Source organism: Erythrolamprus reginae, chromosome 9, assembly GCF_031021105.1.
Source record: "Erythrolamprus reginae isolate rEryReg1 chromosome 9, rEryReg1.hap1, whole genome shotgun sequence".
NCBI classification, from domain to species: domain Eukaryota; kingdom Metazoa; phylum Chordata; class Lepidosauria; order Squamata; family Dipsadidae; genus Erythrolamprus; species Erythrolamprus reginae.
This window is the reverse complement of record NC_091958.1, coordinates 13,877,538-13,890,721: the sequence shown is the minus strand read 5'-3', so window position 1 is coordinate 13,890,721 and position 13,184 is coordinate 13,877,538. Positions and strand designations below refer to the sequence as shown.

The 13,184-nt window shown below is 38.6% G+C and overlaps 1 protein-coding gene across 1 annotated transcript; it reads left to right on the top strand.

Moving 5' to 3' along the window:
• Window positions 1-546: 546 nt before the first annotated feature.
• Window positions 547-11,610, top strand: LOC139171893 (C-signal-like). Its single transcript, XM_070760387.1, has 6 exons — window positions 547-934; window positions 3,484-3,535; window positions 6,672-6,859; window positions 8,462-8,620; window positions 10,467-10,574; window positions 11,426-11,610. Exons 1-6 carry the CDS (start codon window positions 779-781, stop codon window positions 11,537-11,539), a joined length of 777 nt encoding a protein of 258 aa, XP_070616488.1. The 5' UTR covers window positions 547-778; the 3' UTR covers window positions 11,540-11,610.
• Window positions 11,611-13,184: the final 1,574 nt, after the last annotated feature.

Sequence of the window (13,184 nt, the reverse complement as noted above, 5' to 3'; positions counted from 1 at the left end):
AACGCTCCTTCAATTCCCAGAAAGCAATATGGCTTTCATTAATAGGTTAATTGTGGTGAGCCAGCCAGAGTCTCGGGGTGTTGTAAGCAAACAAATTTCATAGTATATAGCACGAATCCCAGCGACCAATTAGGTCCCACAGAGTTGGCCTTCTCCAGGTCCCGTCAACTAAACAATGTCGTCTGGCGGGACCCAGGGGAAGAGCCTTCTCTGTGGCGGCCCCGACCCTCTGGAACCAGTTCGCCCCGGAGATTATGATTGCACCCACCCTCCTTGCCTTTCGTAAACTTCTTAAAACCCACCTCTGCTGTCAGGCATGGGGGAATTGAGACATCTTCCCCAGGTCTATATAATTTATGTATGGTATGTTTGTGTGTATGTCTTGTTTTTAAATAAGGTTTTTTTTAGATATTTTAAATATTAAATTTGTTATTGTCCATTGTTTTTATTATTGCTTTGAGCCGCCCCGAGTCTACGGAGAGGGGCGGCATACAAATCTAATAAAGCTAAACTAAACTAAAGTAAACTTCCATCCTGCATGTTCCTTCCGTTCCCAGAAAGCAATGTGGTTTTCTTTAATAAATTAATTGTGGTGAGCCAGCCAGAGTCTCTGGGAGTTGTAAACAAACAAATTTGATAGTATATAAATAAAGTTCCTCAGAAGATCTAAAGGTGGGTGTTGCCTTGTCTTTATAAAGTCGCTTCCCAATAGTGAGAAGATGCATTTGAAACACACCTTCAAGCAGTTTGGAAGTAGAAGCCAAAAGTCCTGGAAGAGATGGCACAGCCAGTTGATTTCTGCGTTTTCAGCGTCCTGGTGACGGGATCCAATCAGGGGATCGGTCTGGGTCTGGTGAAGAGGTTCCTGGAGCTGCCTTCTCCACCCAAATGGGTCTTTGCTACAACAATGGACCTGGAAGGAGGAAACAACAAGGTAAGAATGAGTTAGTCCAGGATGTCTTGGAATAAGGGGCGTACATAAGTGCACTAGTGTGCCTTTCGTCCCCTGTCCAATTGTCTTTCCTTTATCTCATATATTTATTTTATTTATTTATTTATTTATTTTGTCCAATACACAATGAGGGTTTTAGTGGGTATATATCTATATACACATAATAAAATACATGATGAAGGTTATAGAGGAGATACTCATAGTAAAATATATCTAAGAAATAATAGAAAAGAAGATATAGTAATAGAACATATCAATGAAAGAATAGAAGAAAAGATATAGGAATAGAAGAAAGGTATAGGAGATATAGGAGAGCAATAGGGCAGGGGACGGAAGGCACTCTAGTGCACTTGTACTCGCCCCTTACTGACCTCTTAGGAATCTGGATAGGTCAACCGTAGATAATCTAAGGGTAAAGTGTTGGGGATTTGGGGATGACACTATGGAGTCCGGTAATGAGTTCCACGCTTCGACAACTCGGTTTCTGAAGTCATATTTTTTACAGTGAAGTTTGGAGCAGTTAATATTAAGTTTAAATCTGTTGTGTGCTCTTGTGTTGTTGTGGTTGAAGCTGAAGTAGTCGCCGACAGGCAGGACATCGCAGCATATGATCTTGTGGGCAATACTTAGATCTTGTTTAAGGTGTCTTAGTTCTAAACTTTCGAGGCCCAGGATACTGTTCAAAAAAATAAAGGGAACACTTGAACAACACAATATAACTCCAAGTAAATCAAACTTCTGTGAAATCAAACTGTCCACTTAGGAAGCAACACCTATTGACAATCAATTTCACATGTTGTCAGCACATTCAACTTTGTACAAAAGAAAGTATTCAATGAGAATATTTCATTCATTCAGATCTAGGATGTGTTAATTGAATGTTCCCTTTATTTTTTTTGAGCAGTGTATATTACAGTAACTTCTTTTCACTGCACAATCCCCCTTGTTTTCTTCCTTCTATGTAACATACTTTTTAAAAGTATTCATGCAAAAACATTTTTAAAGAAAAGCAACATCGTTCAAAGCAGGGGAACAGAGTAAGCAGAGGAAAGTAGGAAGCAGCATAAATAAAGGCACGGTGCCAGAGGTCCGACCATGAAAAGAAGACTTAATTAAATCTAATACGTCAATCAAATTCATGACATCTTTATAATTTTTTTAAATCATTGCAAGCTCCCTTTACTTCCACCCCATAATACTCTGTTAAATGCTGTGCTTCTCAATTATTTTCCCTTAGGCAGAAGTAAACATTTTGCGTGCCCCCACCCAACTCTCCGCCGGGATGATTGTTTGCAATATTCGGGGCATTTTAAAAGAAACTCAAGCGGCTTATGATTGGGGTGTAATGTGTTTAAGTGACATCTTAATTTATTTGGCTTATTAAATGCTGTCCACTGCCAACGTTTTTAGACTCAGTAAACATACCGGTCTTTCCTTGTCTCCTACCGTAGTCACAGTGAAACCAAGTGCAACATATGCTTCGTTGTATTTCCTTGTCTGAGCTTTTGGGAGACTTACATTTGTCTCATGAACTCCGTCTCTCTCCTCCTTTCTTTTCATCCTTGTTAAATGTTTATCCATGGTGTCTCTTAAGAGGTTATTATCTGCACTTCATATCTCTTGCTCTGTGTTGTGTGCTATTGTTCGGTGCAAAAATCCCTATCCTCTGCAGCAAAAAAAAGCACATTCCCTGGGGTCATGCACCCCCTGGTATCATTCCTTGCCCCCCCCCCCCGGAGGGCCTGCCCCACTATTTGAGAAACACTGGCTTGATGCATACATAAGTGCACTAGTGTGCCTTTCGTCCCGTGCAATTGTCTTTCCTTTATCTCATATATCATATATATTTTCTTCCTTTCATATATCTTCTCCTCTATTTTTACATATTATCTTTATATATATTACTTCATGTCTATGCTCTTCCATCTGTATTGTGTATTGGACAAATGAATGAATGAATGAATGAATAAATAAATAAATAAATGAATGAATGAATGAATGAATGAATGAATAAATAAATTGTAGTCATACAAAACAACATGAGAGTAGATCAATTTGCTTGCCACTAAAGGGAAGTTTTGGTACTAATTGGGCAAATAAACATTGGCTATTTTTCTACAAGATAACACTCAAAATTCCAAAGGTGCCTTTTGTCCCAAAAGAGGAGGTAACTCCAGTACTGAGCCATTCACCAAGATTTACATCTGGTCAAATTACACCAAATTACTTCCTACAATCATTAGCGCTCTTAGTCTTGGTAGTTGATGGACAGACTGCAATCTCATAGGAAGGACATACATTGAAAAAGCTTTGAACCAGCACTACAGTTTGGAAGGTTTGTGGGAAGCAATATCTGGTTGCATTAAGTTGGATGGGCGTGATACCATGCTGCGTTAAGCCTTAATGTGGTTTTTTTTTCAAACTTTGTTCAGTCAGAGACGTTGTACATTTAATGAAGCAGAAATTGCATATACCTTTTCTGCTTGTTCTGGCTTTTGAAAATTATGATGGGTTTTTTTTTGTCCCTACAGGAACTAAGAGACCTGGTTTGCAAATATCCAAATTTGGTGGTGTTGCAATTAGGTAAGTTTCAAGGGCCATGTAAAAATGGAGCAAATATGGTGTTATAGCAATGTCCAGAGTAACCGATTCAAAGTTTATTTATTTATTTATTAGATTTGTATGCCGCCCCTTTCCATAGACTCGGGGCGGCTCACAATACAATAAAAACAGTTCATGACAAATCTAATAATTTACAATTTAAAATATTTTTTAAAAACCCATTATTAAGCAGACATACATACGTTTCAAGTTTCAAATTTTATTGGATTTATATGCCGCCCCTCTCCAAAAACTTGCATACCATACATAAATTGTATAGGCCCAGGGGAGATATTTCAGTTCCCCCATGCCTGACGACAAAGGTGGGTTTTAAGGAGTTTACGAAAGCCAAGGAGGGTAGGGGCAGTTCTAATCTCCGGGGGGAGCTGGTTCCAGAAAGTCGGGGCCGCCACAGAGAAGGCTCTTCCCCTGGGGCCCGCCAACCGACATTGTTTAGTTGATGGGACCCGGAGAAGGCCCACTCTGTGGGACCTAATCGGTCACTGGGATTCATGCGGCAGAAGGCGGTCTCGGAGATATTCTGGTCCAATGCCATGAAGGGCTTTAAAGGTCATAACCAACACTTTGAATTGGGACCGGAAATTGATCAGCAACCAATGCAGACTGCGGAGTGTTGGTGTAACATGGGCATACCTGGGGAAGCCCATGACTGCTCTCGCAGCTGCATTCTGCACGATCTGAAGTTTCCAAACACTTTTCAAAGGTAGCCCCATGTAGAGAGCATTACAGTAGTCCAAGTTATTCTTGGAGCCAACCAAAGTTGTAAATATCACTGGTTGGGTTCATGAAAGTCAGTTTTTCAGAGAGAAAAGGGTTTAATTCCCTGGAGAACAGCTTTCTCCAGAGAACGTTTTGAACAATGAGTAGTGATGGGCGAACCCAACGGTGTTCAGGTTCAGCAAGTTCGGCTGAATTTTACACAAAATTCGGCCGAATCCAAACCGAACCCAAACTCAAACCCGTACGGGGAATCCCTCCCATGAAGAGATTCCGGGGGCGGAGCTTTGACGTCACCGGCAGGTTGCTAAGGACGCCAAGGTTCCATGGAATCCAGGAATTGATCACCTTGGCGTCCTTAGCAACCTCCCGGTGACGTCAAAGCTCTGAACGCCAAACACGACCCTGAACTTTGCCCGAAGTTTGGAAAAATTTTGGGTTCGTGTTCGGCATACTGAACACCGCAAAATTCGGTACGGACCCGAATTTTGTGGGTTCAGTTCGCCCATCACTAACAATGAGGTCTCGTGGAAAGTATCTGCAGTTACATGGCTCAGGGCCAGACTATTTAGGGGACCATCTCTTGCCGCACACCTTCCAGAGACCAATAAGAGTACACAGAGTTGGCTTCCTCCAGGTCCCGTTGACTAAGCAATGCAGGTTGGCGGGACCGCGGGGGAGGGCCTTCTCTGTTGCCGCCCCGGCTCTATGGAATAAACTCCCCCTCAATATACATATTGCTCCTACCCTACTGGCCTTCCGTAAGGCCACAAAGACCTGGCTTTGCCGGCAAGCTTGGGGGCCATACACTAACAACCATCATGGCCAAATTGTATGAATGGTATATATGCATGTTATCGTGGCTGCTCTATCATGGGTTTTTAATGAGGGTTTTATTGTTTTAGGTTTTATATTCGACTTCTGTTTTTATTGTTTTGTATTTTTATTGTTTATTGTAAGACACCCCGAGTGCTTCGGGATTGGGTGGCATAGAAGTTGAAATGAATGAATGATGAATGAATGAATGAATGAATGAATAAATAAGTAAGTAAGTAACTGTTCTGTCTGGGTCACTCCAGAAGCCAATACCAACCCAAAAAGAGAAGCCAGACACACTGGTAAAAGGCAAAGGCAGTTTTATAAAATTCAAGAAAAACACAGGTAACAGAAAATGTCCTTACAAACAGGAAAATGCTGTATCTTCAGATATATCCACAAAGGCAAAAGTCCATGCAGCAATACAGAATTCTTGCTGCCAAGACGAGGCTGTAGATAGCAGACCTACACCTCCCACGGGTCTTCCAAAGCTGCTGGGCCACAAGCCAGGAACAGAGACGCCGAGAAACAAGACAGGATAACGCCACTCCAAACTGATAACACTCCACATGGCTTCAAGGGCTTGCCTGCCTTTTAAACCCTGCTACGGAGGACCACATCCAAACCCAGCTGTTCCTAATTCAGTGCTGATAATACTTCTTTAAATGCTCCTTTCTTTGATCTGACCGTCTCTGTCGCATGTCAATGACGGCTTGAGCCTCATCACCTAATGACTCCAAACTACTGGCTGGGGAGAGCCCCCCCCCCCCCGGGGCTCTCATGCTGTTCTCCTTCATCCCATTCCTGATTTTCCTCTCCCCCGTCCGACTGTTCAGCCCCCTCCTCTTCGCTGTCATCCTCCTCCGGGCATGGAGCCAGCAGAGACACAGCCGGTCCCTGAGCAGCCTCAGGCTGAACCACAACAGTAACATTTGCATCTCTCTGCTTTGAGAAGGGAAGAAGATGGTACATCATAATCTTTTTCAAAATTAGCAGCCTTGAAGATATGTGGACTTCAGCTGCCAGAACTGATCTTCAAACTGTTCTGAAAGTCAATAAATGAAGGGAATCTCAATCTTTGATAGGATGCTGTAGATTATTTTAGCAGGCAAACTTTTACATTAGTTCAAAGAGCCCAGGAAGACATCATGTGTATCCTTATATTTTAATTATTTATTCCATTTCTGTAGACGCTTCTCTCAATACAACTGACTCACTTGTCGGTGTGGGTATGAATGTTGTGAAAATGGTTAGTTGTGAATTTACACAATGAGTTTGGGTTATGCAGTCACGGCTTGGGTGTAATGCCTAAAGACCGATTGAGTTAAAGTGAGTGTGGAGTCAGTTCAGAGAAGAGTAGGTCAATTTATGTAATCATAACATTTCCTGCTTTGCTGCTTTGCTTCTTTGCTCTGAACTTCTGGGGATGAAACTCTCGGACTGCTAATCCAGAGGGTGGCTAGTTGCACGAAGAGACACCAAGATCTGTAGATTCAGGAAGCTCTTGTCTTGCCATTATTGAAACTCTGTTGTAGATGTGGCCAATAACATTGTTTTTCTTTAGATATCACTAAACTTGAAAGCATCCAGGCTGCTCTGAACGAAGTGCAGAAATGTGTTGGAGAAGGTGGACTGACCATCCTATGCAACAATGCTGGCACTTGGGCCTTCAACGATCTGCAAACCGAAAATGCCAAGGATATGATGCGAGTTTACTCTGTCGACGTGATTGGAACATTGCAAATGAGTCAGGTTCGTTTATGAACAAACCCTGTTTTAATGCAAGGAAGACTGCTTGAATTAAAGAAAAAAAAGATGGAGCCGTTGAATTCAGTATGATTAAAAAGGGAATAGAAAATAGGTTGGCAAGTGTTGTATTGTCTCTGTACAAATCAATGATGAGACCACATTTGGAGTACAGTGATACCTTGTCTTACAAACTTAATTGGTTCCGGGACGAGGTTCTTAAGGTGAAAAGTTTGTAAGATGAAACAATGTTTCCCATAGGAATCAATGGAAAAGCGATTAATGTGTGCAAGTCCAAAATTCACCCCTTTTGCCAGCCGAAGCGCCCGTTTTTGCACTGCTCAGATTCCCCTGAGGCTCCCTCCATGGGAAACTCCACCTCTGGACTTCTGTGTTTTTGCGATGCTGCAGGGGAATCCCAGCAGGGGTTTCCCAGCGAAGGGAGCATCAGTGAAATTGCAGCATCACTGAGGTTCTCCTCGCTGGGAAACCCCACCTCCGGACTTCTGTTGCCAGCGAAGCACCCGTTTTTGCGCTGCTGGGATTCCCCTGCGCAAAAACAGGTGCTTCTCTGGCAACAAAAGTCCGGAGGTGGGGCATCCCAGTGTCGGTGGCGGGTTTGTAAGGTGAAAATAGTTTGTAAGAAGAGGCAAAAAAAATCTTAAACCCCGGGTTTGTATCTCAAAAGGTTTGTATGACGAGGGGTTTGTAAGACGAGGTATCACTGTACTGTGTACAGTTCTGGTCACCGCACCTCAAGAAGGATATAATGGAACTGGAACTGGTACAAAAAAAAGGGCAACAAGAATGATCAAGGAAATGGAACATCTCCTTTGTGAAACTGGGTTGCAATGCCTTGGTCTCTTCAACTTTGAAAGATGGCGTTGAAGAGGTGACCTGATCGAAGTGTACAAAATCATGCATGGGATAGAAAAGGTGGATAGAGAAAAATCCTTTTCTCTATCACACAATACTAAGACGAGGGGGCACTCCCTAAAGTCATAGGCCAGAAAGTGAGAACAAATCAAGGGAAATATTTCTTCACCCAGGGGGTCGTTGGTTTATGGAATTCACTTCCAGAAGAGGTCGTGACAGCTGTCAGCTTGGATAGCTTCAAGACAGGATTAGACAGATTCATGGATGCCAAGTGTATCGGTGGTTATTGAAACGGATGTCCAAGTGCCGCCTCTATGTTGGTTGAAGCAGGAAGGATTCCCTTGGGTCCCATTTGTTGGGGGTCAAGGGAAAGGGAGGGTTTTGCCTTCTCTTTCTGCTCAAGATCCCCATGGACAATTGGTGGGCCACTGTGTGACACAGAATGCTGGACTGGTTGGGCTTTGGCCTATGTTCTTATGTTCTAGTATTATTCGGGGACACTGTAACACTCTAATGGTCTAAATGTATTAAATGTATGTCCTAAATTGCACATTGATTTGGGATCGGATTGACCCATTAGGGGTGGATGCTCCCTTTTAGTTTTGCTGGCTGTGCTCAGATCAGGATAAGTCTGTGAAGTTCTTGGAGACATCTACGAAGGTCCTCTTGTCCTTGCTTCTTTTCTGAAAAATAACTGCAGCTCCTTTTCTTCTCTTTTCCTCTCTCTGCAAGGCATTCTTCCCCCTGCTGAAGAAGGCAGCCCGGAGGAACCCATGTCAAGGGCTGAGTGCTGGCAAGGCAGCTGTTATTAACATATCCAGCAATGGAGGCTCAATTGAACTTGTGGCTTATTGGGAGCAATATAAGCTTATTGGATACCGCTGTGCTAAGGTATCTAGTGGAGCTTTCTATGCAGACTTGTGTGCAGATTTTATTTTATTTTATTTTATTTTATTTTATTTTATTTTATTTTATTTTATTTTATTTTATTTTATTTTATTTTATTTTATTTTATTTTATTTTATTTTATTTTATTTTATTTTATTTTATTTTATTTTATTTTATTTTATTTTATTTTATTTTATTTTATTTTATTTTATTTTATTTTATTTTATTTTATTTTATTTTATTTTATTTTATTTTATTTTATTTTATTTTATTTTATTTTATTTTATTTTATTTTATTTTATTTTATTTTATTTTATTTTATTTTATTTTATTTTATTTTATTTTATTTTATTTTATTTTATTTTATTTTATTTTATTTTATTTTATTTTATTTTATTTTATTTTATTTTATTTTATTTTATTTTATTTTATTTTATTTTATTTTATTTTATTTTATTTTATTTTATTTTATTTTATTTTATTTTATTTTATTTTATTTTATTTTATTTTATTTTATTTTATTTTATTTTATTTTATTTTATTTTATTTTATTTTATTTTATTTTATTTTATTTTATTTTATTTTATTTTATTTTATTTTATTTTATTTTATTTTATTTTATTTTATTTTATTTTATTTTATTTTATTTTATTTTATTTTATTTTATTTTATTTTATTTTATTTTATTTTATTTTATTTTATTTTATTTTATTTTATTTTATTTTATTTTATTATTTTATTTTATTTACTTACTTACTTACTTACTTACTTACTTATTTATTTATTTATTTAGACCAATACACAATGAGGGTTTTAGTGGGTATATATCTATATACACATAGTAAAATACATGATGAAGGTTATAGAGGAGATGCTCATAATAAAATATATCTAAGAAATAATAGAAAAGAAGATATAGTAATAGCACATATTAATGAAAGAATAGAAGAAGAGATATAGGAATAGAAGAAAGGTATAGGAGATATAGGAGAGCAATAGGACAGGGGACGGAAGGCACTCTAGTGCACTTGTACTCGCCCCTTACTGACCTCTTAGGAATCTGGATAGGCCAACCGTAGATAATCTAAGGGTAAATTGTTGGGGGTTTGGGGTTGACACTATGGAGTCCGGTAATGAGTACCACACTTCGACAACTTGGTTATTGAAGTCATATTTTTTACAGTCAAGTTTGGAGCAGATAATATTAAGTTTAAATCTGTTGTGTGGTCTTGTGTTGTTGTGGTTGAAGCTGAAGTAGTCGCCGACAGGCGGGACGTTGCAGCATATGATCTTGTGGACCATACTTAGATCTTGTTTAAGGCGTCTTAGTTCTAAACTTTCTAGGCCCAGGATTGAAAGTCTATTTTCGTAGGATATTCTGTTTCGAGTGGAGGAGTGAAGGGCTCTTCTGGTGAAGTATCTTTGGACATTTTCAAGGGTGTTAATGCCTGAGATGCGATATGGGTTCCATATCATATCATATCGTATCATATCATATCATATCATATCATATCATATCATATCATATCAGGGCCTCCTTTTTCATCCATAAGTGCATCTGTCCATGCTTGTGTGTCCCAAACAACAAGAAGAAAAACAAGAAAAACAACAACAATTATCCGATACACATTTTTACTTGCATGAGATGCAAAATAATTAAAATACACATTTATTCACTTTTGTGTCTTGAAATACCATTTTTAGTTCAGTTCTGGTGTAATTCATACGCCTTTCTAGCCCCACGTAACAATTAATGTACAACATCCTGTTGTGCACTAGTTATCTTATTTTCCTTCCTTTTTCTCTTCCGTGCTTTCTTATCTCATAGTTCTTTTTTTCAACCCTGCAGGCTGCTTTAAACATGCTCACCAAGTGCCAATCTCTCGAGTATCCGGCACATGGAATTATGAGCATTGCCATCCATCCTGGCTCAGTTCAAACTAACGACAATCCAGATGTAAGTTGTTGGTTTTTTTCATGTGGGAAAAGACATAACACATTCCAATGTATTCATATATATATATATATATGTATTCCCAAAGATAGACGATGGTGTATGAATTATCTAATCTAAGTTCTTGAAAGTTTTAGTATTCTGATTATTTGGTTTTTATTGTCTTGTTTGATAAAACAATGTGCTAGTGTAAAAATAGAAGCATATCAAATACTCCCATTAAGGCTATGCTGCTGTTTAAATAAAATATTGAATTAGATATAAAAACAACGTTTTAGCTGAACAAATTGAACAAGCAGAACAAAGTTAAAATCCCCAAAAGTGAAAATCTATTTCTTCCTAAAAGGAAATGTACCAAATCTTACCTTCTCATGTTTGAATCTCTTTTAATGGTGATTCTCTCTATTTGCTGAGCACTATTTATGCTTATATACGAAATGACAAGGACTCAGTCCATCTCATGTGTAATATTCCAAGCAGGGTCCACCCATTTAATTTTGAAATCATAATGGGGAGGCTTCACATACTAAAGCAAATAATAGAGTTCCACTTTGCAAATATTAGAAATAATTTTGTTTATTCCTTACCTTCATTTGCAAGGTATGCTCCTGTGTGATTAACCTAATTTAACTCACCCAAATTTAGGGATTTTCATGACGTTTTGTACTGTCATCATCACTCCTCAAAGGGGCTGGCCTTACATACCTTTATAAGCCAAAATGAGATTGGCCCATTTCATACACATCCATCTCTGTTAGGGTTGAATGGATTCTGCTGATCTGTTTATGGGAGGGTTCTGGGCTGGGCAGGATTGATTCTTTAAACCTCATGATATCTTTTTTTGTGTGTGATAGCCGGAAATCAGTGTGGAAGAGAGCACACAAGGCATCATGACTGTGCTGTCCAAGCTTTGTGAAGAAGACAACGGGACCTTTGTGGATTGGTTGGGTCGCCCAATTCCCTGGTGATCCATCCGTCTCACCCTTAATAAAGCGAGCCGCCATTGCACCTCCAATAAACCACTTAAGTGTCATGAAAATCTTCATTTTGTTTTCTCTTTATTTCAGAAGGGTTTTTTTTTTTTTTTTTAAATTGTTCAATATTGGTGAGTGGGAAGACTGACTCCAAAGTTGTATGGAGTATGAACATCACACACACACACACACACACAAACACACGGACGTTGAGGAGCCAAAGCAATAAAATATGACTGTGCTCACTGTTGGAGACGGAACTTCCTTGGATCACATGCTTTAAGTATGGTTCCAAAGGTGACATCTATTTTATATCAGCTATGATAACGACTTAGGACTTTACTTCTGAAGCTAAAATAAATTATTATTAAAGCGAATAATGAGTTTATTATCTTTAACAATAATTTATTTTAGCTTCAGAAGTAAAGTCCTAAGTCGTTAACACAGCTGATATAACATAGCTGATGTAGGATAGATGTCACCTTTGGAACCATAATTAAAGAATGTGATCCAAGAAAGTTCCTTCTCCAACAGTGAGCAAAGCCACATTTTATTTTATTTTATTTTATTTTATTTTATTTTATTTTATTTTATTTTATTTTATTTTATTTTATTTGTTTGTTTATTATTTATTTATTTATTTATTATTCATTCATTCATTCATTCATTCATTCATTCATTCATTTATTAGATTTGTATGCCGTCCCTCTCCGTAGACTCATTTTAGAGCAGGGATCCCCAAACTTGGCAACTTTAAGACTTGTGGACTTCAACTCCCAGAATTCTCCAGCCAGCTGGTTGGAGAATTCTGGGAGTTGAAGTCCACAAGTCTTAAAGTTGCCAAGTTTGAAGACCTAAAACAAACCAAGGACACCTTCCATGATTCTGCTGGAGAATTCTACCAGGGGGACAAGGATCAAAGAGAGGCCTTTTCAAAGGTTGACGCATGTCAATACAATGCCCTAACAAATAGATTATAATTTGTTATGTCTCACAGACAGGTTAGTGTTGTGTCTGAATTTTTTCCGATGCAAAATGAAAAGAGAGAGAGAGAGAGAGAGAGAAATTCAACATACAAAAACACACATACAGAGAGAGCGTGGACCAAATTTTCATTGACCCATTTTCAGCCTTACTGTTCTTTTGTTCTTTACTTAGTCTGAACTTAATAGTTCAGTATTTTAATTTTATTACTTTAATAAAGTAAACTGCTTTGATTAGCAGCTTCTGAAAAACCACCACATTATTTAGGCAACAACAACAACAACATGCTGTTTCAGCATAGTTGGGTCATCAGGTCTGTGGGTCAATCCATGCAATTCATCATATTCTCAGAAGCACCTAGACAACTTCCAAGCTCCAGGGGTTGAATTTCGTGGCTCCATCCAGTGCATGAGAATATCAGTAGATGCATAAGAAATCCTTGTCCCAAAAGAAGAACTTCTAAGACCACCAGCAAAGCATGACCTATCCACTCTTCTAAAAACAGGGCTCTAAATCGCGTTAAAATAAAGTTAGATGGATGGGTTGGGTAGTTTGTGAAATTAAATAAAACCATGACACAAACTGTCCTTGACCATCACACTCAATTTACAGCCTTGGCGGGACCCAGGGGAAGAGCCTTCTCTGTGGCGGCCCC

What these genes read in the sequence shown, in the direction of transcription:
- LOC139171893 (XM_070760387.1), top strand. Translation starts at nt 779, where the DNA reads ATGGCACAGCCAGTTGATTTCTGCGTTTTCAGCGTCCTGGTGACGGGA. An exon ending in TTTGGTGGTGTTGCAATTAG is followed by an intron (nt 3,536 to 6,671) that starts GTAAGTTTCAAG and finishes GTTTTTCTTTAG; the next exon opens with ATATCACTAAACTTGAAAGC. An exon ending in TTGGATACCGCTGTGCTAAG is followed by an intron (nt 8,621 to 10,466) that starts GTATCTAGTGGA and finishes TCAACCCTGCAG; the next exon opens with GCTGCTTTAAACATGCTCAC.